General features: G+C 44.6%; 1 protein-coding gene across 6 annotated transcripts in view; it reads left to right on the forward strand.

Moving 5' to 3' along the window:
* pde5ab (phosphodiesterase 5A, cGMP-specific, b) overlaps nucleotides 1-26,363 on the forward strand; it is a 264,229-nt gene that overhangs the window by 49,627 nt on the left and 188,239 nt on the right. For all 6 annotated transcript variants that reach the window (XM_041198053.1, XM_041194077.1, XM_041195659.1 and 3 more), the window contains exons 7-9: nucleotides 7,815-7,882; nucleotides 18,821-18,929; nucleotides 19,048-19,132. In XM_041198053.1, coding sequence (XP_041053987.1) covers nucleotides 7,815-7,882; nucleotides 18,821-18,929; nucleotides 19,048-19,132 — 262 coding nt within the window. The remainder of the gene's footprint in view (nucleotides 1-7,814; nucleotides 7,883-18,820; nucleotides 18,930-19,047; nucleotides 19,133-26,363) is intronic.

Genomic DNA, 26,363 nt, shown 5'->3' on the forward strand with positions numbered 1-26,363 from the left:
AATGTAATATTGGCCCACACCTGTCAAAGATATGGAAGTGGGTGGGGTGGGGAGGGGAGTGCAAAAATTCCTCAGCTGCACTGGTAGATTCCCATGGTAACTTTGGCAGAAGTTCACCAAGCTTGAGGGGCTGAATGGCCTGCTCGTGCTCCTGTTTCTTATATCTTTATGATCACAAAATCTTCCAGGATCCAGATGCATTTTCATGACCATATATGAGAATTTCTGCAATGCCTAGGTTCTGCGAAGAGCAGAACCTAGCTCTCTGGTGTACCAGGGTCAGGTGGAGTTTGGATTCCATATGCTGGAAGTTTCTGTATCCTAAGCCTCTTGGGTATCTAACATAAGGCTGGCATGCTGAGTGAGAGAGGTAACAGACACCTGAAGGGTGGAAATAGGCTTAACTTTGAGGGGGCTGGGGGGAACACAATGGAATCATGGCTAGGACCCTAAAGGGGCATATTTTTAATTTATTAAATTTCAGCCCCCCCTACAAAAAGATTATTTTCAGTGTTTCCAGGGAGTTGTTAGGGATTGGGGATAATGTGGGGGGAAGCTGGAATCACCTTACTCATGCCTCCAACCCCCAGATCTGGCAGTAAGGTTGGATGCTCCAGTACTTCGGACTGGTGAGTGTCTGCAAAGCACTCTAGAGTCACAGGTGCTTGGCAGCCCTATTCAGATGGGACACCTTCTCCTTGACCTGGCATATTATTGCAGGGTCAGTGCTGGAGAGTGTTTCTGGTGTTAGTTCTGTGAAAAGCACTGAGTCTGTGAAAATTCAGCCAGACACTCATTTAGGAAGAACTTTTCCTCATTCACTCTGAAGTGAGTCACCATTTCACCCTATTTCTTTATATGTTTTCATTACTTTTCCAATTATGTTAATCTTTTAATTGTGGGGGTTTTGCTTGATGAGGTAACAAACAGCTTATTGTTTTTCTGAGATATATGCCCCCTGGGATCAGATGCAATGGCTTTGTAAATTTTAAATGCAAGCAGTTAATAAAAAGCCCATTGAGATACTGGTGATTAGGCCACATGCAGTCTTTTCATTATTCATTTACCCTTCCTTTTAGTAATTCCTGTTGTGGCCTACCAAATCCCTGATGCCAGCTTCCTTCATTTATTCTCCGTGAGACTATTTTTTCAGTATCGCTTACTTGAACTTCTTCAATGGCATCAGTGCCAGTCTGATAAGCAAGAAAGAATGAATATACAAAATAATCAACAGCTAAAGATAAATTTCAGAGCAATAGAAAACAGAAGTTAACCTGTCGCCTTTGGGGTAGGCAAGGGCATGGTTATCATTGGACTAGTAATCCAGAGGCCTAAGCTAATGTGCTGGGGGCATGGGTTCAAATCCCACCACAGAAGTTGGTGGAATTTAAGTTAAGCTAAAAGAAATATCTGGAATTAAAAACTACTCTTAGTAATAGTGACCATGAAACTCTCATCCATCTGGTTCATTAATGTCCTTTCAGGAAGGAAATAAATCTGGTGTCCTCATCTGATCTGACCCATGTGACTCCAGAGCCACAGCACTGTGGTTGACTCTTAACTGCCTTCTGAAATGGGCAGTTAATGCTGGTCTTGCCAATGACACTTGCATCCCATGAACAAATAAGTAATCCTAACTGTATTTTTAAGAGTTTTTTAAAGAGCCCTTTAAGTATTACTGGCCTCTTCCAGTATAAGCAATTTGAAATAGCCTGGCCTGTGTGCGCATGGAACTGGCTATCAGAAGGCAAATGCCATTAGTCCCAGCATGCTTTGTTATGATCCCAGTTGATGTTACTGCTGAACAAGTCGGATTCCATGGTGGAACCAGACTTGATAGATCCTATCTTTTATTTTTTGTTTAGAAATGTGGAGAGCGGCTACTGAACAGAGGAGTCAGCTGATGAAATTTTAACACAAGAATAAAACGTTTATTAGACAAGAAAAGATGAACTATATTACAAAGCTCCTTCACCCACAACTATACCTTTACAGAAATATACGGGCTTATTAGGATAGCACAAGTTACAAAAGCTATCTTATACTCTAATGTTCACCACAATAAGTACACAGCCCATGTAAACCAATAGGTGACCTGTGGTCAGGCACACCACACTCTGAAACTAAGGGCGGGATTTTCCACACCCGCCCACTGCCACGATCTTCCGGTCCCGCTGCAAGTCAATGGTCTTCTGGCTGGGATGCTGCTTTACCCGACCCAAGTGACAGGTGCCACCCCAAATAGATGCTGTTAATCCCTTATCAACTCCTCCCAGATGCTTGTCACACCATGAGCCAACCGATCTCACTGAACTCCGTCTTTCACACAAGGGTTTCCAATTTCCACTCTCAAAGAATTCGCTTTGGAATGTTCTCCCAAAATACACTTTCTCTCAAATGCCTTGCACAAGGCTCCACCTCCAGGGTTTCAAACTCTCCTTCCAATATTCCTCTCCCCTGCATCGCCATGTGCATTCAAGCTTCCTTCCATGTTTCCAGTGACAGAAGGCTTGATGACCAGAGGACACAGGTATAAGTTATTGGCAAAAGAACCAGAGGTGATATGAGGAAACACTTTTTTACACAGTGAGATGTGATCTGGAATGTTCTGACTGAAAAGGTAATGGAAGCAAATTCAACAATAGCATTAAAAACAGAATTGGATAAATACTTGAAAGAGAAATTTTACAGGGCTGGAAAGTGGGATTAATTGGATGGCTCGTGCCAAAAAGCCAGTACAGGCATGTGAGGCCAATTGGCCACATTCTGTGATGTATTATTCAATGATTCTGCACTAAATCCCACAATTTATATCATGAAGAAAATGCCATATCTAAGGTATAAATTGTTTCATTGTTCATATTTTATTTTGCTTGTTTTTGTGCTTAACAAGTTGAGGCATGATAGTCCTGGAAATGGAATGCTTTCTATTGTGTGCCCAGTGACAACATCATCTACCCCCAGGTCAGGAATGACACAGGTTGGTTGTAATGTTGGCCTCTCCTCACATTTCCCTGACTATGTGTCTCAATTTTCAACTCCACCTCCACACTTGCCCCTTATTTCTTCTCAACCAAGAATAGATAAGGATACTTCCAACATCTCTTGTCCCTCCTGCACAAGGGTTATATTTTTCTTCTAAGCATTGTCATGTCGCTAAAAAGTACAGCAAAGTGAAGCTTCCAGAACTCTTTCCATTTGTAAATTGGCCCAGCTGTCTGTGAGGGCAGACGTTCATCCCGTCTGTGGAGGCTGGCGGATGGGAACGTTAAAAGCATTATTGTAGGTTCTTTATGGTCAGCCTGTTTTCCTTTTGGACATTTTTTTTTTATTCATTCACGGGATGGCTGGGCAGCTTACCACCACCTTCTCGAGGGCAACTAGGGATAGACATAAATGCTGGTCCAGCCAGCAAAGCCCATATCCCGTGAAATTTAAAAATGCCCATAAGGAAAGCAGGTTGACCATAATTTGTTGTAATTCATGTGGTCAAAGTCGGCATGGGAGAAAAACAACTCTGAGAGTAATAGAAGATAGATAGAACAAACTAGATTTTAACAGAAACCAGTTAGAAAATATTCAAGTATTGACATGGTAGCACAAAACTATCATTGCTGTTTAGCATTATGAAAATATGGCCTTGTAGATTTTGAGAATTGCTTGATGCCCCAGATTGATACATTTTGCTGCAGCAAAAGACCCTTCCTTCTGCAATGCTAGGGTACGCCTATACATTGATAATTACACCAATGTTTTCATATGGACATACCAAACTGACAACCAGGAAAAGACTAACTGTACATCGAGCCTGTACTGTACACTCATGTCATGACTGCTCAAGATCAATGAGCTATCCCGTCTTAAATGCAAGCCTAACATAGTTTATAAAATTCTTACAGGATGGATGGTTATAAAGGAATGGTGATTGCGCTCTGCCATATTAGCAACAAGCAGCATGTTCCTAAGAAATTCTTTGTCTGCTATTATAACAGGCATTAATCCCTTCAAAATAAAATGTCAGGGATAAAACAGGTCGGTTGTCCTTACATTTCCCCGACTGTGTATCTCAATTTTCACTTCCATCTCCACTAAATAGCAGAGCAAAAAGAATTTCATACAAACATGACTAGTGTTACAAGCTCAAAGACGACAGTCTTTCTAGTGTAATGTCTTCATCAAACTGAATGTAACATGGCTGTCCCCAGACATTCTCTCATGGTAGAGATCACATGACTATGGCAAGCCAGGTAGGACACTTAGTAATGATTGCATTTCAAAATCCAAACAGCCCTTTCCATAATGAACAACAGACAATTTTGCATGTGCTATCATGTGTAATTGTAAGTTACCCATGACACCACAACTGTTCTCATGCATTAAGCTGTTTGTTATTCTTGTCAGTCTCTACACATGCATTGCACACATCGTTGTTAAATCGTGCAGATCTTTTAATGGTACACATGCCTGTTGTCATTGGCTGTTTGCCTGGATGATGTTCCTTCTCCTTACCACGATAACAAGTGCCACGGGAATGACACTCAGGAGTGTCGTTCCCATGGCACTTGTTGCCGTGGTAACTTTTGTTGTTCCATTTCCGTTGTTGGCATCCAGTGGACCTCTGGGAGTGATGATTGTTTTGTACTCTGTGCAGCTGGAGAGATCTCATCTTCCTGATTGGCTATCTGCAGTGAAGGACCAGCTTCTCTAGTTGTTCATATATGCCTTCTCTAGGTGTTCATATAAATCATTATTAAGTGTCCTACCTGGCTTGCCATAGTCATGTGACCTCAACCATGAGGGTATGTCTGGGGGCAGCCATGTTACATTCAGTTCAATAAAGACATTACAATAGAAAGACTGTAGTCTTTGAGCTTGTAATATGGTGTCAGAAGTGGAGCTGAGATTGAGTTTTGAAAAGCTGGAAGAGAAGCCATAGCTACTGAAAGAGAAACGCTGAAATGTTCCAACCTACTAAAAGCTGCTGAAGAATAAAAAAAAAACACAGACAAGCAAAAGCTAACACAAGCTGAAGGCTGCAAGTAAAATACTGGACGACAGGAAAATGGCTGCAAATTTTCTACTTCCAGCTCCTGTGGAAATGAAAGGAGATATGTGGCAGATATGGCAATTTTTCCACTTGCAATGGCAAAACTATGAGATTGCAACAGATTTAATTAACAAGCCAGGTAGGACACTTACACTTAGTAATGATGGCATTTCAAAACCCAAACAATTAATGTTTTACAATATACGCAATATCAATCCAAGAATAGGTCTAATTTTAATGTGAAGCAGTAAATCAAAATGAATTTACCAGGTAAAATCACTTCAATTGCAATGTGGACATTGTGTTTATAGCAGGACTGTAGATCAAAACTCTCAGCAGCTTCTGGTTTATGATTCAGTCATTAATATAAACCCTCCTATAATACCATCATGGCATTTTTGCAACACTATAGGCAGAATCACCCCAGAATTGCACTAAGTACAGTAGTGGGCAGGAAAAATGGCCTTGTATTCGCCGGCTGCAATGGCGGCTTCTCACACCATATAGTCCCAAACCCGCTGTATTAGTTATGCATTCCTGGAAAACATGCCGTTTCAATGGCGGGCAGGTTCTTATTTGCCCACCACGTCATCACCTCACCGGGCCCTATATTTAAAGTGCAATAGTGCATTCAGCTCGTCAGGGCTTCCAGCCCAGAACTGCCACACACAAGATAGGATGGCCCCGAAAGGCAAAAAGACTGCAGCCCTCCGGTTTCATGACACATCCCTTAAGCACCTTTTAAGCACGGTGGTGGCCCATGGTGGGACCTAGATCCGCCCACCCAATGATCACGCTCCCATGCAGCACCTGATATCACCCACCACGACTCTCGTTTCACTTATGATGTAGACAGCATGGCCATGATTCAGCTTTCCATGTGCTCCCCGTCTCTTCCCCTCCCCCAGTCACTCATTCCTTTTCCCCCATTACGGCATCACATTCCACCTCCCCTTTGTGACCTACCAGCCACAACCCTTTTCCTTCATGGATGCCCAGGTGAACGTTACCTTTCTTCCTGAAAATCCACATTCATCTCCCTGACCTCTTCCTTCCTACCCCCATGGTCCATGTCTGTATCCGAGTCCCCACCAACCACCCTTGCTGTCCCTTCTACCACTACTATTGAACTCTCACTCTCCCACCCTACTGCTTCACTCTGCCCTCGGTCATTCTCACCATTCCCTAGTTCCATCCCTACCCTAAGTTCACTACCCAAGGTGGCCAGCATGGAGTCATCAGAGCTCTCCCTTGCACTTTCACCTGGACACCTTCCCCTCCGGACCCCTTCCCCCCCCAGAACCCTTAGCGCTCTTGGAACTCCTTCCCCCTTGGCAACCCTTCCCCACTTGGAAACCCTTTCCCCCTTGAAATTCCTCCCCCCCCCACCATCCCAGATTCCCCCCGCACCTTGGTCCTTCCAACACCCTGGACTGCCCCGCCCCTAAGTCCTCCCCCCCTTCTGGATTCCAACCCCACTTACTCCTTCACCCTTCCTTTCAGACGCCCCTATTTCTTCCTCCAGCCTTATTCCTGCCCCTCTCCCTCCTTCCTCCCCCTCCTCTGGATCCTCTCCCCTCCCCGAACTCATTCCCCCCTCCAAAGTCCTTCCCTTACAACTTCCACCTGCCTTACACCTACCTCCCCAGTTGCTGTCTTCTCCCCGTTACCCACTCCACCCCCAGTACTCCCTCCCCCTCCCAATCTCACCCCCCGACACCTTCCCCACCCCCAACCTCACCCCCTGACACCTTCCCCCCCACCTCCCAACCTCACCCCATCCTGACACCTCTTCCTCTCCCAATCGAACCTAGACCTACCCTTCCCACCCCCCGGTACTTCTTTCTCTCCCAAACACAGCTGGACTTTCCTCTTCATCCCCTCGACCATCATCCGTTGTGAGAAGACCCTCAATGGTGACTTTCCACCTTCCATGAGCTGCTTTGCAGCAGAGCCATGTCATTGAGAATCCACCTGGTTTGCTATGGATGTTCCTCCAATGTGCCATTGTTTTCAGGCTTCAGCAGCTTCTGCTCCTCGGACACCAGCGATAAGTCCTGACTTCTGCACGTCACGCTTGTCAAGACATGTTCTGTACCGGTGTGCAGTCATGCCGACATGGGCAGATGACCCAGTGGCAGAGGATGGAGGTGGGATGAGTCCAGTGGGCTGGTGTTATAATGATTTGCAGATGTGCAATAATGAGGTTCCCAATGTCCGATGGCGGGGAACGCGGCCCACGATCGACGGGCTGAGCAGATGATTGCAAACTGGCTTTATCATGTCATGAAACTGATTCCTGGCCTTCTCGCCATATCATCTGCTCCCACCACCGAGCACACCTGACGCCAGTGGGCAGTTTATTTTGATTGTTCTGATTATCTTTTGAAGAGAGTGTGACCAATTAATCAATTACGTGGTCTCTGTTACAACAAAACATCAAAATCAGTCTTAACAAAAGAAATGCGAATATTGAACTTTTTCCTTTGAGAAATGCAAAGAACAGCTCTGTGAAAAATTCTCTCTGGCCTGTTATGAATTAAAGGAATGTTTTTACATTTTTTCCCCAGTGATGGTTTTTGAACAGTCTCCTTCCGTCGAAGTTTTAAACAGGAATGAAAGGAGAGTGAATTTATCCTCAGAACATAGAGCTTGGTTAGATCATTAAAAGGTGTTTGGCTTCACAGCCCTGCAGCACTCTCTTATTTTACAGAATTATCCCTTTGCTACATTAAAAATAAACTATCCAATTTAATTGCATTTTCAGGATTCATTTTCCAGCGTCTTTCACATGAATTCTGCAGAGCTGGAGGATCCGGCAGAGTTCCAGAGGAGGTAAAATACTATCTCATTAATCATTCTTCCATGAAACACGGAAACTGAATTAGAAATGATGACATTCGTTTTAACAATAATTAGCCACACAGCTTTTATCCCATCATCAAAGCTACAGTTAAAGTTTAAATCTAATTTATTTATTCAGAAAAGACCCCAGAGGAACTCATGAAAGGAAACAATAAGTCTGTTTTGTTATTGTGACAGATGATTCCCAATGTCAGAAATAGGTTACTTGACATGTTTTGAAGCAAGCAGAGAAGTGCTCATTGACTCTGAAAGTAGGCTCTGTGTTGGTATTTATAAATTTTTGAACACGGTTTAGCAGCCTTCGCCAACTTCCTTAGCTGATTATTTCCTTCCTGCTAATTCGGAGGACATCAAGTGAAAAGGATATTCAAAAACTAGTGGTCATCATTTTAAAAATTAAGGAATAGAGTTTTATTTTATTTTAATTATTTATTGTTATTTATTATTTAATTATGGAATAGAATTTTATGGCTCCTCCTGCCGGTGGAATTTTCTGGTCCTGCTCAAGTCAGAGGACTTATGAATGGCTCGCTGCATTTATCGGCCCCCCCCACCCCGAGAGGGCCATAAAATTCCACCCAGAGAATAAAAATGCAATCCGGCTATAACTATTTCCTCCAAAGCATCTAGATGGGTGGATTTATGTCAGTCAAAATGAATCTATGCTATAAAGTTAATTATTAGTAAGAACCATTGAAACAAGTTGGTTCAGGAGGTAATCTAAGTCACCTTTGCAGTGAAGTGATGGTGATGCGAGTTGACACTGACACAATGGGTTGGAATTTCTTGGTCCTGATCGAGTCCAAATGGAGGCGGAATGAGGGGAAAAGGAATGGCCATAGAGGCACGTGGCCAGAAATAACATCTCCATTTCCCTCCTCCGCCATTTTCCCAAAAGCTGGCTGGGGGAAGAGCGGGCCATGCAACAGGCCGTGGAACAGATCCATTGCTACTAAAAAGCTCATTAAAGGCCTTGTGGGTTCATTATGAGCCAGTCCAAAGTAAGTTTTTTCTAATTTTCAGGGATGCAGCCTTAGTTTGGCCACTGTCTGGCTTCAGACCATTATTTTATGAAAATAAAAACTTTATGCGAAGGTATTCATTCATGTAGTGCCAGCACTATACAGACTATGCTGATTCCTCAGGAACAAGCCATGACATGGGCCACTACTTACACAGCCCTCTCAGCATGCTTCAGAACATAGGAGAGAAGAAATTCCTCCTCATCTCCACCAGCCCCCACGTACTACAGCTGCAACACATCACATTCCCCTGCCATCTTTATTAGCCCGAATCTTCAGCTCCTAGTTGCACTGAAATGCAGCCACACTTTTCTCACCCAATCTTCTGAATCGGGCTGGGTAAGAATGGTGCAGAAGGTTCCTGAAGCCTTCAGTTGAGTGCAGGAGAGTCGAGGGTAAGGAAGACACACCCTCATTTTTACGGCACTAGCTGCCGTAAAGCAGGTAATTTTAAAGGTCCAGCCACTTTCAGAAGCCAGGGAGAAGGTAAGCGTGCAAGAAAAGTGGATATGATGGTGGAGGGTGTGTGGTGGGTTTGGGGGGGTCAGAAGTCAGAGAGGAGTGTCAGATGGCCAGTGGGATGATTGGTTAGTTGGGGTTGGTCAGCCGGGCTGGTCATGGGGGTGGAGGAGTGGTGTGGGGGGGTGGGGGGTGGGTGGTGGCGTCAGATGGTCGGTGGTGGGGTGGGGGGGGTTTGGTTGCAAGGGTCTTGGTTGGCGGGGCAGCCAGGTGCTCAGTGGGGTGGTTAGAGGGGGGGTCGGGTGGTCAGTGAGGGGATGGTTGATGGGTGGGTTAGATGGTTAGTGGAAGAGGTTGGTCAGTGGGGGGTGTTGGGTAGTCAGTTGAGGTGATCAGTTGGGGGGAAGGTTGGGTGGTTAGTGGTGAGGGTCAGTAGTCAATGGGGGGGGGCTAGGTTGATCATTTGGAGAGTGCTCAGTAGGGGCGTCGTGAGGGTAGTTGCGGGTTCAGGGGGTTGGGAAGAGTAGCCAAAGGGTAGTTGGGTGGGGAGGATAATCAGGGAGTCCCATGGCGTTCAGAAGGGTAGTCAGACTATTTGGGAGGTGGCCGGGGTTTGGGGAAGGCAGCTGAGGGGGTGGAAGGGGGTGTCAGGGGGAGCTGCCAGTACTCTAGTAACCCAAGAGTTAGAAGTGGTTTTATTTCTTCTAACTTCTCCTGGGTAACTATTCCTGCAAGAGAGTCAGGACGATCTGAAGGCAGCGATTTAAATCAGAGTTCCTGATGGTTCCCAGTGCAGGGTAATTGCCCAATGGAAGTTTGAACTTCCTGGGCAATTGCCATGAAATCCTTTCATAGGGATTTATGGGGTGGAGGGGCGGGGTGGGGTGGGGGGGAGGGGGGGGAGGGGTGGGGTGTGGGTGATTGTCCTAGCACCTCTTTAGTGTACCCCTGGGACGCTTTGGAGAACAGAAGTTATAGCCATTGTGTTTTATTTAACTAATTAGGTTTCAAGTTTAGAAATGTCACTCAATGATTATCAGTAGTTATATTATGGAGTTTTACTGGTTATGTTATAAGTTTAATAGAACATTATATCTCCCAGTACCAGTTTAAACTACTTAGAGAGGAAAAAATAACTTAAAACTCTCCAACCAATCATCGCCTGCTCACCTAAGTAATGCCTTCAGTCTTCAGCTCTCAGGTTTCGCTGTCTCCGTCTCCCTCCCTCAGACCACTCCTTTTTTCTAAAAGATCAGAACATTGCACCAAATTCCCTCACTTACCAAATTTGCAGAGTTAAGCACTCAGTCAAGCTGCATCTTTGTGCTGCTTACTTTGTGCTACCTGCAAGACTTGCATGGTTTTCTTCATCAATAAGGAGGATGGAGTGCAAAAGTAGGGATGTCTTGCTACAACTGTACAGAACATGGTGAGACCGCAACTAGAGTTTTGGTCTCCTTACTTAAGGAGCGATACACTTGCATTCAGGCAGTTCGGAGAAGGTTCACTATGTTGATTCCTGTGATGAAGAGGTTGTCTTATGAGGATAGTTTGAACAGATTAGGTCTATATCTACTGGAGTTTAGAAGAGGTGACCTTATTGAACCATATAAGATTCTGAGGGGACTTGACAGGGTAGATGCTTATAGAGGATATTTCACATTGTGGGGAAATCTAGAACTAGGCTACAACGTTTCAAAGTAAAGGGACTCCCATTTAAGATGGAGTTCAGGAGGAATTTCTCCCCCATTTTTCTTTAATATTTTTACAGTTCTTTGTGTTTGGCACTTTTATACCTTTCACTTAACCCTTGTTTGTGATCAAATCTTTATTTCATTTCCTATATAACAGTCAAATATAATACATATTTCCTGTTTTCTTGCTGTCTCTGAAGGTTCTTCAATCTGGTGTATTAAACAACTTCCTTGCTGGTTGTCCTGCTCACAGATCTCCTGTAGAATGTGCCAAATTTAAGCTGATGTCAGAAGTATGGCAAGTTGCACTGACAAGCCCGCTAAAAGTCTGTGGACATTTGTACATGAGGTGAATGGCAAAAGTCATTCCATTGCCGCTCACTGCAAAATTAGTGCCAGTATATTATTAAAATCTTACACCTGCTTACACTTGCTTCACCTTTTTCAATTAGACATTCCTGTGACCATTTTTTGTAATTAAAGATTACCTGTATAAAATTGTTGAGCTGTTTTTTCACCCTCTACCCAATGGAGGTGCTGCAGTGCCACCACTGTCAAGAGGGTGTAATTACAGTGTTCTCCGTTACCTAGGCAGTTTCCATTATAAATGTGGACATAAGATTTATAATGGCAATATGAAAATAAAGACCGAATTAATTACTTTAAAATAGGGACTGAATTACACCATTGCATTTTGTTCAAATATACCCTATATCTACCCTGACTTATCATATATTTTTCTTGGAATATGGGAAATCCTTGCAGGACAATGGGCAGAATTTTACGATGGTGGGATTTTATGGTACTGCTGAAGTCGATGGGCTTTTGAACGGCTTGCCACATTTTACAGCCCTGCCCCCACTACAACAGGGCCATAAAATTCCACCCAATGTTTATTGCACATTTCAAGTTAATCTGAGAAGATGGTGACTGACCATCGATTCAAACTGCTGGCATCTTTGTGTTGGTGGTAGTTCCATAGCAGTATTAGATATGTAATTCCAGAATATTGACCCAACAATAATGTAGGAGTGGCATTATATGTCTAAATCAAGATGACTTGTGACTTGAAGAGCAAGTTGGAGGTGATGGTGTTGCCATGACATTACTGCTTTGTCCTCCTGGGTCATAAAGATCGGAGGGGAAGAAAGTGCTGTCAACTGAATTTGGTTTTGATTCTCCGTGTGCCATGTCATGGGAAATCGAGGTTAAAATCAAAACGGGTGCTTCGTAAAAATCTGATCACAAAGCATAATTTGCTATTTGAATTATTTCATCTGCAATCTAATTTTTAGATTATTCAGAAAAGACTGGTACATGGGGAGATTCTTTTCTTTTTCAATAAAACACACAAGGATATATTTAGCTTCCTGTAAAAAATATTTAACTCTTACAATGTGTCATCACTCTGCTACTCGAAAAGCATGTGGCTGCCTCCCACTGAGACACAGAGAGGTGATTTTGACTATAAGATGGTATGAAACAAGCAATATCAGGTTAGCTGCCCATCTGGCAGGAGGTTTATAACAGGCGACTCTCAGTTGTTTTGACAACAACAAAGGCCAGGATGTTCCGCCCCCGTTCACGGTGGGCAACGTGGCGAGAGGACCAAAAATCGGTTTACATCGCTGTGAAACCACTTTGCGATCATCCATTCCAGCCATGAGTAGTGGGCCGCATTCCTGCCGTGGCATGTCGGGAACATCATTTTAATACATTTGCATCTCATTATAAGCTCTGCTTGTCGGAATTATCCCTCCAGCCATTGTCGGCGTGCAACTAGAACGACATGTTTCACAACAGGATATAAGCGATGTGCACGTGGCAACCTGCACTTCGCTCATCACTTTCAGGTTAGCTCACGCAGCGCTCACAGGACTCAGCCCCAGGCTTTGCAGGCAGCACCACTTCACTTTCACAGGGGTGTCACAGACAAATCTCTACTTACAAACCAGCGGTAAGGCGGGAGTGGATTTTAATAGACTGCAGGGTTAGGGCTGCACACGGGAAGGAGGGTAACTGGCCTGAGGCAGGGGAAGGGGCTGCAGGACTAGCACTGTACTCAGGGGTACAAGTGGGGAAGGATGCACTCAGACACATGACTGGGGACAGGGTGAGTGAGTGGTATATGTGTGCACTAATCAGTCGTCTTGTTTTAGCCCCTTGTTCGCAGTGTGGAAATCCCCCAGACTGATAACGAACTCCATAGCAATTGGACAAATCAACAGGCTCCAGAAGCCTGTTAGAAAGTTGGCGCTGGAGGGTTCACTGAAGAGAAGCCTCAGGCCCCCCTCAAATAATCTCATTTCCTGAATGAACATTTACCCCCATGATTATTCCCAAGTGTTTAGTATTAGAGTACAGTGAATGAGAATCCCAGTGCCTGGGCTGAAAGCAGCACATCCAAGCACCTGGCCAAAGCAATGTCATAGCAGTCAGTCATGTTGGTTGCTGGGGGGAGCCTTGATACACACCCTGCACTGGCCATCATTTCAGGGGTGAGTACTCTCCGACACTGGAGCCCACATTCACTGATGAGTCGTTCACAGAAAGGGGACCCTTGGAGACTAGTGCTGACACTTGTTTGTTTCTCATTGATACTGCAGAGAGGAGACCATCAGGAAGATGGAAGCTGGATTTATTGCTGCCTGCAGTGTCGCTTATAGGCAGGAGAGAAGAAGGAGAAGGTCATGATGGAGACGCCTGGATCGCCAAAGGGAGGAGCTGGACCCTCAAGACCAAGGACCTCCTCCGGACACAGGGGATGAAGCTTAGAGACATTGTGTGTAGGTGGCTCTCAAGACCCAGGGTTGACAGAACTCATATGTCTTATCTGCAGATGAGCAAGAACCAGTGTCAACGACGGTTCTGCATGTCCAGGGATCTGGTGACTCAAATTTGCCACATTCTCCAGGAATTGGTGCCTTGGGGACTGGGAGGGCATCCACTGCCAGTGGCTGAGAAAGTAACAGTCGCTCTGAAGTTCTACATCAGTGACTCCTTCCAGGGCTCCACTGGGCACCTCTGTGGGGTCTCTCAGGCATCCATGCGCAAATGCATTCATGAGGTCACAGACGCCCTTCTTGCCAATTCTCACAATTACATCAACTTCGACAGAGATAAGCACGCCAGGATGCCAGAGCACTTGGCTTTGCTGAAATTGCTGGATTCCCACTGGTGCAGAGTGCCATAGACTGCACGAGCGGCTATAAAAGCTCCCTGTCAACAGGCACTGCAACACATAAACCGGAAAGACTACTGCTCGCTCAATGTACAGCTGGTCTGCAACCATAAGAAACTGATCATGCACGTTTGTACCAGGTAAGCAGGAAGCATCCACAACGCATGCGCCTTGAGTAGATCACAGATCCCGGACATCTTCGAGGGACCAAATAGGATCCAGGGCTGGCTGCTCGGTGACAAAGGGTACCCCCAAAGGACGTGGCTGATGACGCCCATGTGGCAGCCTCAGACTCCTGCAGGTAGAAGGTACAATGAGGCTCTTGGCGCGAGCTGAGCATTGGTGGAGCACACCATAGGGATCCTAAAGATCTGATTCTTAGGCCTGGAGAGATCTGGTGGAGCAACCCAGTACAGTCTCCAGATGTCTCATGGATCATCGTGGCTTACTGCGCACTGCACAATCTGGTGCTGCAAAGAGGGGAGGGCTTGCCAGATGTTGACATGGAGGAGCTGCATGTCTCCTCCAATGAGGAGGACCCTGAAGGGGATGAATTCGAAGAAGACGAGGCTGCAGGTGAAGAGGCCATAGCATGAGCCGGATGAGGCAGGCATGTGTGTGAGGCCCTGATAGCCACCAGACCCCACCAGGAGGATGATGCCTTCTAGTGAGTATTCTCTTGGACAAGAGCCCTCCATCATGGGCCAGCATGAGCTCCAGCATTGCAATTCCTCTCATTTCAATATGAGAGTGAATAGTTACACATCAGGCTCACATTGTCCTGATCCTATGAAGAAGGATGAGGCCTCAGGAGCATGTGTCCTTGTTGAGATGAGGTGCTAGCTGGAGAAGGGCGACCTGGCATCAGACATCAGAAGGTGCTGCCTCTTCAAGCGTCTCTGCAGCATCCCAGGCACAATGGCAGCCTACAAGAGCCAGGAGCTGCTGCACAATCCTCAGTGGGCTCGTAACTGTATGCCTTCAATGTGACAAGGCTCCTCAAGGAGATCCATCTCCAGCAACGGAACTACGCACTCGGTGTAACATCAATGGTGAATCAGATAATTCACACTTGGGCAAGGCAGCCGATGACGTTCTGCTGCTGTGAATCCATTTGTAGGTGGCTCAGTCGTCTGACATGCAATCTTTCGAATCACAGTGACCTCCGGCACTCTCAGTTAGGGATCCTGACATATATCCTCAGCTTGATATGGATGTGGACCACCTGAGCACAACAACGTCAAGCACTGCCAGACTTTAAAATGCCTCCTCTTTAACACTGACCTTGCCAAGTCCATAATGCACACACACCATGAAGCCCTCTTGGCTATGTATTGTGAATAAAGAGCAGCTTCAGTACATCCTTACTCCTATCCCATTGCTCCACTACACATTGTCTAAAACAACCATGTGCGCTTCCAGAGCCTGCTCAAAGCTTCTATTGTCTGCCAGAAATGAGCATTTGGAATTAGCATCAGTAACCTCGGTGAGTGCTAAGGTGAGGGGATGCACAGCGCTGCATCCCTAGTTTGTGATGAGAGCCTTGTCCCCGCAAGACACACAACTACAGGTTGAGAGACGCACAGGGTTGGATGTTCGAGCGCCAGGACAAAAATGTGGCTGAGAAGGGCTGAGCTTCATCACCTTGAGGTGGCAAAATGCCCCACTTATTGGTGAGCTTAGCAGATGTACACAGTGAAAGTTGAAAACACAGTTGGCTGATACCAGCGCACGCGAGCTCTGAGTATGGGCTCACAGCATGAAAACCTTGCCGGATGACAGAGAGCACATGGAGCTGCACGATACATGCACTTTCTCCATGTGTGAACACATTCCTCCTTGTACACTACATCTTCACCTTTCAAGAATGCAGACGAGATAGGAGAACATACGTAGCCAAAAGTAAACATGATATGACCCTGCAAAGCATGTGAACGAGGTTTGTTCCACAAGCACACTCAACGTTAAGGCATCACTGATGTCAAGAATGATGTGCAAAAGGTGCCACACACTGTGGTGTTATGGAAGCACACTACTTTGGCAAGAGGCTCCTGATAGCGGATCGTGTGATAATTTGTGGGAGGGACCATGGTGTACCACTTGAGTGACTGCAATGCAGCTCATCATAACAAAGAGGCATACACAAGAGATGTGGAATGGGTGTGATTCTATTTACAGTTGTGAACATGACATACATGTGAAAATCCGTGCCACCGTTGTGCTTCTATTATTTTCTTGATTCCCTAATCCTACTGCTACATCTGGGTGCAGCGGAGGTGGAGGCAGCCTGCTGACTGCTACGCCCTGTTGTCTGTGATGACTTTGGCAGGCATCCTCTGGGGGTCGGGGTGGGAGGCGGAGTTGAAACCTGGAGGGCCCCAGCCTGCTTTGGGTCTCCTGCCATGCGGCAGGTGCACCCTCCTCAGCCTGTGGAGCTGGAGGTGATGGGGCCTCAGGAAGAGGGGATTGGGATTGACTGATACTCCTAAAGTCACCTGAGAGGATGGCCCCAAGGTGATTGGCTGCTGGTCCTCCTCCCTATGGGTGCCCAAGGGCCCCTGGCTGACTCCTTGAGGGGAAGGGACCACCGGAGTGAGATTGAGGTGCCCCGCAGCCCATTGCATTGACACTGATGGCCACCAATGCCTACACCAATGAGGTGCAGCTCCTGCAGCAGTGCATAACCGATGTCCTGGACCAAGGTCTCCATAGTGACCGCCATCCTACCAATGTTGACCTAGGTGCATTGACATGATGGCACAATCACCTCAGACTGAAGGTGGATGGACTCCTCCATTGTCCGTTGCAATCTGAGGAAAGCAGCTGATGACCCTTCCTGATATTCCCATGCTTATGGCTGCAGCTCCATCAACTGATTTAGGACCAAGTCCAGAGGCTTGTCATCTGATTCGGATTTAGCTGAATCGTGGCCTCCAGCAGTCTTCCGAGTGTCGGTGACCTTGGATGTCCCTGCCTCCAACTGCTGTGGACCAGATTGTGCGCTGTGCTCATCAGATTGTGACCCCAAGCCTCCTCTAGATCTAGGCCCTACCCAGGTGTGACTCTCTGCGCTGGTGGAGGGTGTGGGTGAGCACTGTGATGGGTCTTCAAGGCTGCTGTGTTCTGGTTCCTCTTCCGAGGTGTCCTTAGGGCTGGAGCTGAGGACTTGGCTGGTTGAGGGCATCGGGTGCTTGCCAGAGGTGCCTATGAAAGAAAGTAAAGATAATTAGTGCATGGCAGCCGAGTAAAAAACGGGAGATTGCATTCACAGTAGCATGGGCTGATGGATGATCGGGAGCGGGATCCTTACATCTCCACAGGCATGGTTCATCTCCTCTCCGACCAGGTTGTTGCCTCTGTTCTCGAGCTCCATTAGGAAGTTGAGTTCTGGAACTCCACCCCCCGTCTGGGACTTTTCCCTGCGATTGTGTACGATCTTCTCCTGCATAAAGACGGATGGAGAAAGTGTGAGCAAGACACATACCAGGGCAGATGAGAAGGATGCCTGGCATGTGTGGATGGTGAGTGGTGCCATGGACAGGATGAGAACATGGATCTGCAGAGGTGTGTGAGGGAGAGTGAGTGGCTTTGTCTCTTGAGCTGGCCGTGAGCGAGATCCCTGTGAATGTCTGATATGTTTGTGAGTATGTAAGTTGAAAGTGATGAGATGGTTGAGTTATCCTGGCAGCACTGATGAGATCATTCATCTTTTTACACTGGGTGGCTGACCTCTTTTATGCAGTGATGGCACTGACCGCCGTTGCCACTGCCTCCCAAGCTGCAGTGGTGAGGTTGGGGACCTCCAGCAGCCAGAGCAAGGGTAGAAGACATTGTGGCGGGCCTCCACGGGATCCAAAAGGCCTTTCAATGAGGCATCACTGAACATTGGTCCTACCATCTTATTGGCTTTCAGGGCCATGTTTTGAGTGAAACAGCCCTGGCCTGTAGACATGGAAAATTATGCACACGGCTGCAGTTTAAACACAGCACCCAGAGTGAGGAAGAGATGAGGTCATGGCAGGCAATTCACAGGCCACCCGCCAATGATATGGCGCGTTTCCTGTGTCTGCATCATTAATGAGGCAGGAAGTTGACGATACAGTGTGAAAACCTGTCTTTGCAGTCAGCAGGAAAAACACCAATTTTTTATGCCTGTTGCTGCACTTAGTGCAATTCAAGGAAAATCCTACCCATAAGCTTTTACAAATTTCTGTTCAATTTATAGTGTACTTTCTTGCCTGATTAAAACTCCATTGCGATGCCGAGACCCCCTTTAGAAAGTATTTAAAATTGTACACAAGTCCAATGTTAAAATAAAGCAATTTACAAGTTAGTTTTCGATTTACTAAATGGGTGTAAAATTCATAAACAGATCACTTGAAAGGTACAGTGCAACTTATAATTTAATTAGACAAAGCATTTCGGAAGGATGCAGGGAAAACAAAAGATATTAACATTTTATATCAAAGCCAGTATTAACTGTCTCTAGATGGTGGACAGCAGTCTTGATAACTACTGAGCTTGTTAACAGATATTTATTTGATTTTAACAGGAGTTATGATATAAGTAAAATCAACTATATGTTTGCAAAGTATGCAAAAAACACCATGGAAACACTGAATATTACAGACGTTAACAAGGATGCACGTTTTATGTGGAAGGTAAGTGAACTTTTATGAACCTCAACAAATTTAAACTGATTTCGCCCAAGGATTTTATCGTTTAGCGGCATTTGGATATTCCCGGTAGCTTTTAACCCTATTTTTATTTGCTTGATAGAATGAAAATGCAGAAAGTACAAACAAACAAATAAAAAGCTTGCTCTGCACCCCAATTAAAAATGGAAAGAAGAATAAAGTGATAGGTACTGGAGCTTCTCTGAACATTTTAATGTACATTTGTGTTGGTTGTATGTGCGGGATCTGTTTGCATGTCTGCACATTTCATTCATCCTATGAGCAATGCTTCCAAATGATTCACTTCATTTATTAAAAATCACAATGTATTGCAATGAAAGGAAAAATGAGATCCTTTGGCTTTCTGCTGTCAACTGTTTTAATTTCACTGGGGTGCATCAATTATTGAAGTAGTTTTATCAACTGTTGATACAGAAATTCAGGTTTCAGCCTATACTCAGAAAGTCATGACTAAATAAACCATTCACAATCTTAATGAAGCTTTTAACTCAAGAGATTTCTCTGTTCAAAGGAGGTTCTTCCATTCTGTACCAATCTGTTTTTTTTAATTCGTTCACGGGATGTGGGTGTTGCTGGCTAGGCCAGCATTTATTGTCCATCCCTAATTGCCCTGGTTCAGAGGGCATTTAAGGGTCAACCACATTGCTGTGGGTCTGGAGTCACATGTAGGCCAGATCAGGTAAGGACAGCAGATTTCCTTCCCTAAAGGGCATTAGCGAACCACATGAGTTTTTAGGACAATCGGCAATGGTTTTATGGCTGCCATCAGACTTTTAATTCCAGATTTTTATTAAATTCAAATTTCACCATCTGCCATGGGATTTGAACCCAGGTTCACAGACCATTACCCTGGGTCTCTGGAATACTAGTTAGTAACAATATCACTATGCCACCACCTCCCCCTATTTAGTATAGCTATTATTTCTATTAACAAAAATAAAAACAGAGTGTGCTGGAAATACTCAGCAGGTCTAGCAGCATCTGTGGAGAGAGATATAGAGTTAACAGGCAGAATTTTGTTAGTGGTGTGCCATTCCTGACGGCAGAATGGAACTGTGCATGACATCCGCTCTCTTGCTTTTTCCCGTTTCCCATGCAATTACAATTAAAATTTAAAGTGTCGGTGGTGTGTACAGGAAAGACGTACGATTCCGATGTGGCGATGCTATTCAGTAGTGAAACCTGCCATCAGCTGACAATGCTGCAGCTGCAGGCGAGCTACATAAGAGCCTCCTGGTCAACAGGTAGGCTCTGCATCACAGCCACGACTTGCCTGCCCAACTCCTTTGCCATTAACATAGGACTTATTGAGTGTACAAAGGTGGCAGGGTGTTTTTCCAAATTTAAGTTTCACTTGTAAATAATCTATATTATATTAGTTTCACTTTATTCATTTGTGCATCATTATTATTTGTTGAGATATCTTGGTCAAAGAGCTAAATGCAGTGTTATGCCTCATAGTGGGCATGCATTGTTGATTACAGGGGAGTTAGGGACATTTCCTTTATTGTGGACGAAACAATGTTGTGTTTTTTTTTTGTTCACTCTTTATTGAATGTTCATGTTAGTGTCCAGTATTGTACTCACCACTCTGTGAAGCATGGCTGACCTTGAAATCTCAGCTGGCCCTCCATTCTATGCGTCGTAAAGGATATTGTCTGACAGCTATCTCAGCAGGGTTTATTGAAATATTGTAGGTGAACTCAAAGCCCTGTAAGAACTCAGACAACCAATACCCTGAGATGAACCCACGTTTGGACAGTCCTGATACCATCTTTAGGCCCCTCATTTTCTTACCTTGACTGACTGTCCCCAACAAACTCCCACCACATCCAGGAAGTCAGATCCTTCCCACTTCACTCCTCCATGCCCCCAACCCCAGCCTCTGCCCTCTCTTGGACCCCTCTTCAATTCCTCCATGCCCCTGACCCCTCTCCATAAGCACCACCCCCCAACCACTGACTCACCCTTGCCAGTCCCAAACCTCCATTCAAGCTGCCATTCTCCTTGTGCCGTGGAGTTAAACAAGGAAAACTGCTGACCTTAGACACAACTACACAAAGCCCTGTAACCAGCCGCAGACCACCTTTAAACAAATGTGAACTGGGTGCGATGATATTCTTGTGCACCACTGACTTTATCTTGAAGGTAGGACTTTATTGAAAAAGATTTTTGTTAATGAGTACTTATGGCAATAAGTATATGTTACAAACACAAGACCATCACAGAATGGTGCGAGGTCCGGCACGCCACTGGCTTAATCTCTGCATCTCAACCCACCATCGGAAAATCATAATTTGGCATCCTACCTAATTCAGTCACCCCCCAAAAGAGCCATATTTGGCTCGAAACATTAATTCTGTTTCTCTCTCCACAGATACTCCCAGACCTGCTGAGTATTTCCAGCATTTTGTTTTTTATTCCAGATTTTCAGCAACCGCAGTATTTTGCTTTAATTTCTGTAAGTAGATTTTAAATTGGGAATTATTGAAGAGATAAATTTAACACCTACTTCTTTAAGTTTAACTAGCTATTCATTGTTTTGAATTGCATAAACTGTACTTTCTGGGAAGAATTAATTGGTTTAATTGAAAAGATAATCTAAGTGTATAGAGGAGACAAATAAATGCATGTTGTTGATGAGCCTAACACGTTACTCTAGTCAAGGAGTGGAGCTCCAATTAAGAGCACTTCATATTTTCAAAAGGAAAATGGGATTGATTTTTCATAATAGAATGTATATTTTGAATGATTGGATGGATGGATAGATGGACGGACAGATGGACAGATAGATGTCACATTATATTTCTGTAAAGACCCCAGTGCCCTGGGAATCAGCACAAAGCCAACAAGGCAGTGAACAGGAAAAATAGGAATGCAGCCATCATATAGAAAGCATAGAAGGGTTGTTCCTCAAAGGCACTATTTCTGTACTAATGGGCAGATTTTATTTCCCCCGATATGGGGGCAAGAAAGGATGCAGGTGGCCAGCATAGCAATTTGCCAGCACCATCCCACTCCCAAGCCATTTTCCCAGAGGTGGGATTGGACCTGCAAGGGCTACATGCTTGCAAGTGGTAGGTAGCCAACTAAGGTAAGTAAAAGGTCAATTAAAAGTCTGTAGGTTCTCTCGAAAGTCTGAAACAGGTCTGCTGTCCGGAGGTGGCCTCCCCTTCCACAATGGTGGTCTGGCAGGTGTGACAAATTTTTATTTAGATTCTTTAAAATTGCTGAGGTGGCACCTCAAGATGAAGGTGCCCATCAGTTCCCAAGTCTGCAGTGGCAAGCTTCCACCCTTTAAGTGTGGAGGGTCTCGTGTTGGCCCTCCACTTTCAACAGCCCACCACGAGCATGCCTCCTGGTCACTAAATGGCTAATTCAGAGAAAATCACTGCCAGGCGACTGCTTCCAAGGCAATATGGGGACGGGACCAACATTAGCCACTGGCATTGGGATCCCCACCCAAAGCGCAAAATCCTGCCCAAAATATTTATGTAATGAAGAAACTGAATTTAAAACAACGGATTGAAATATATGCACGTCAATTTTCAAAGACTGAAAGGCACAAAAGAGAATGAACTTCATCATCATATTCATGACTATCAGCAGCATTTTACACACTACCCAATGTCTTTTTCATGTGTGGGATGTACAACAAGCTGCTAATGTGCTCTTGCCTGTTTTGCTTAACTAACAAAGAATTCTAAAATCATATATCTGTATATGTAGACCAATAACTACACCCTGTTTCAAGCAAAAGCCACCACTATTAATTTTTGTTTTGAACAGTGCACCAAAGTATTCCAATTCTGTGTTTTAGAATGAAGGGCCTTATCTAAAAATAGCTGCATGTTTGAAAAGAAAAGAAATGTATTCCCAAACACAGAGATGTCCATCCCTTTAACCTTTGAGTAGTCTAACCCGCTAACATGGTACAAAATCTAACTCCGTAACTGAAATGAATACAATACTACAGATGTTGGAGATCTGAAATAAAAACAGAGGACGGGAATCCCTCCTGCTGGTGGGATCGTCCAGTCCCACCAAAGTCAATGGACTTTTGGCTGGCGAGAGCCACCACACCAGAGCTGGAAAATCACAGCCAGAAAGCACTGGAAATGCTCAGCAGACCTGGCAGCATCTGTGGAGAGAGAAACAGAGTTAACATTTTGAGTCAAATATGACTGCTGCAGAACTGGAGAAGATTCTGAAGAAGAGGCGCATTCGACTTGAAATGTTGGCTTTGTTTCTCTCTCCACGTATACTACCAGACCTACTGAATAGTTGCAGCACTTTCTGGTTTTAGCTCCATAACTGTTGTTATGTGGATACCTTGGCTAAAGTTGGGGTTGGGGGTGAGCTAAAGATAATGCTTAAGATAAAATTGATATTTTCTGTTGGTGGCTGAAAATAACCTAAACATCCACCCAAGCTTTGGTCAAAGCATGGCCAGCAACATTTGTTCTGAAGTACTTCAATGCAATTATGGTAATAGGTATTGCAGGGGGATTGGAGTACAAGAATAAAGAAGCCTTCCTACAAGTGTATAACACTTTGGTGAGACTACACCTGAAGTATTGTGTGAGTTTTCGTCTCCATAGTTAAGGAAAAATAAACTTGCATTTGAGGCAGTACAACAAAGGTTCACTGGGTTGGATCCAGTGATGAGAGGCTGAATAAATTGGACGTATACCCTCTGGAGTTTAGAAGAAGCGATCTGATTAAAATATGCAAGATTTTGAGGGTGCTTGACAGGGTAGACACTAAGAGATTGTTTCCCCTTGCTGGATATCTAGAACATGGGGGCAAAATCACAGGATAAGGAGATGATTATTTAGGACTGAGATGAGGAGAAATGTCTTCATTCTTGTACGTTGTCATTCTTTGGAATTCTCTATCGCAGAGGATTTTGATGCTCTAGTGCTGAGTGTATTTAAGGCTGAGATAGATAGATTTTGGGTCTCCCAGGGAATCAAATGATGTGGGGAGCAAGTGGGAAAGTGGAGTTAAGGTAGAAGATCAGCCAAGATCACATTGAATGATGGAGCCGACTCAAGAGTGGTCTGCTTCAAACCCTATTTCTTATGTTCTATGTAAGTAACGATGAGTACCACAGTACCACATGCATGATTGTTGCATTATAGGTACAACATATACTGCTTTTATCATTCCTTCAGAACTGATAACAAATTTTATTACTGTAGCCCCCATGGATTGTATATCCATTATTCTAAATTAATGACAATTGTGTTGTTCTTGAACCAGTTTTTTCACCTCTATGTTTAACGATCATGAACTCTATTTTCATATTGCCAACTCAATTAAAATCTATACAATAAAAGACATGCATCCATGAGGCATGGGAAAATGTCTGTCTTGTTTCATACTAGCGAAATGGCCATCATATATAAAAACCTGTTGGGCACAAAAATGCCACATTTAATATTCACAAAAAAACAACAAATCACTCTTAACTGACCGATACTGATTGCCTCAAATATTTTTGAAGAAATATAAATGCTATCAATGAAGAACCAGAAAGTAACAAAAATAACTAATTAACAACTAGAAAGCTATTTGTTCCCTAATAAAATTGCATAATATTTTTTCAAAGTGATTTTAATTCTTTTATGACCCTTGACCAGACACCAGGACATGGGGGTAGATTGGTCAGGGACCAATACCGCTTTGACCTACTTTAAAGACACTTACTAAGTGAATAAAGCCACAAAGTTCCATGGGTTTTGAACAAACAAAAATAAACTTTACTATACATATTCATGAAGATATAACAATTTACAATATCTATCTTATACACTAACATTCAGGGTTAAGTATGAGGCATATGTGAATTAACAGGCGAACTGTGGTCGGACACACCACGCGACACAATAGGTGACAGATACAACCAGAATAGATTCCATGGAATTCTCAAAAACCCACCCAGACATTTGTCACATTATGAGTCAACCAATCTTCGCTGAAGCTTTGTTTTTTTCACAAGGGTTTCCAAACTCCACCTCTGAAGGTTTTGCCTTGGAATTTTCTCCAAATGTCGCTCCTACTTGGATGGCTTCAAGAATGACCTACCTCGCAGCGTTTCAACCTCGCCTTCCAAGATTCCTTTCCCCTGGATCTCCGAGTATACTCAAACTTCACCTTCCACACACAATTTCAGATCTTCAGCCATGTCAAGCAGAATACTACTGATCCAAAGAGATATCTTTGTCCCAATGGCTCGCAGTGCGGAGTCACCAACACTTGGCTGGCTTCTCAGATCTTCAGGGCTCCTCTCATGCCCACTTCACTTAAAATCTGCTCCCTACAGCTATTTCTTGAATTTGGAGCCTATTACTCTGCCCCTTTCTTCAACTTCACTTAAGGGATCTATTTCTGTTCCCTGGCCTTGGCCCATACCTGGGATTTCTTTTTGGGACCTCTCCCTGTCCCCCTCCCGTGTCCTGCTCCCTACCACATCTACTTGATGATGGGCCTCAATATCTGACCTGCCTCTTTGTGCCATTTTCTCTTTCCCCTTCTGCGCAGGTGCGCAGGGCTGATCCTTGGCTCGAAGAATTTTTTTTAAAAACGAACAGCGCAAGTACTTCTGGCCAGCGCTTGTACAAGAGACCCAAGGTTTGTGGGGAATGGGAGTTCCCGACCTCCAAAGGTGAGTATAGATTGGTTAACAGTTCCCATTTTGGTTTTTCAGCCACCAAAGAACTGAATGTTCAAATTAAAATTGTTAACCTTATAAGCATATGAAAATGAAATGAAATGTGTCTTGAGTTCTATTGGACTCCTACTAATCAAGAGGCATGAGCAGAGAAGAGATTTCTATGTTGTAGAGTTCACCAGTATAACGTTATACTCTAGCAAACAATGAGGCGAGTTTTCCAAGGCAAGGGGAGGTGGGTTTGTGTGTGGGAGAGTTCAATACCCTAAAAGTGATTTTGGTTTGGGATGCCGATGTTGCTCCTCTTGCTTTCTCCTGGATGGGTTCCAAAGCCAGCGGAGAACTCCCTTTGATCTGGTGGGAACGCAAGTAAAGCAGTTATAAAAGATAATTAAGAGCTTCTTTACCCCTGTGTTCTGACTTTCCCAGTCAACACATGGGCTCCATGCTGTGCTTGTACTTTAGGAGGTTGGAGCAGGAAAGTGGGAGCGGAATGTCATTGTTGACTGAAACTGAACTGCTAGCAACTGCATAAGTGCTGAAATTGGCAACCTTGTGGTTAGCTGCATTGAAAGGCGATCGCTGACAGTACCAGTTCTTGCTGCCTGAATTCACTTTGGGAACAGCAATTTTTTCGAGTAACTTCCAAGTGCCTTGGCGCCCACTGAGCTCAGTCTCAACATCTTGCCTGCCAGGCTTCCCTGTAACATGGGAGATACATG

Source organism: Carcharodon carcharias, chromosome 1, assembly GCF_017639515.1.
Source record: "Carcharodon carcharias isolate sCarCar2 chromosome 1, sCarCar2.pri, whole genome shotgun sequence".
Taxonomy (NCBI): domain Eukaryota; kingdom Metazoa; phylum Chordata; class Chondrichthyes; order Lamniformes; family Lamnidae; genus Carcharodon; species Carcharodon carcharias.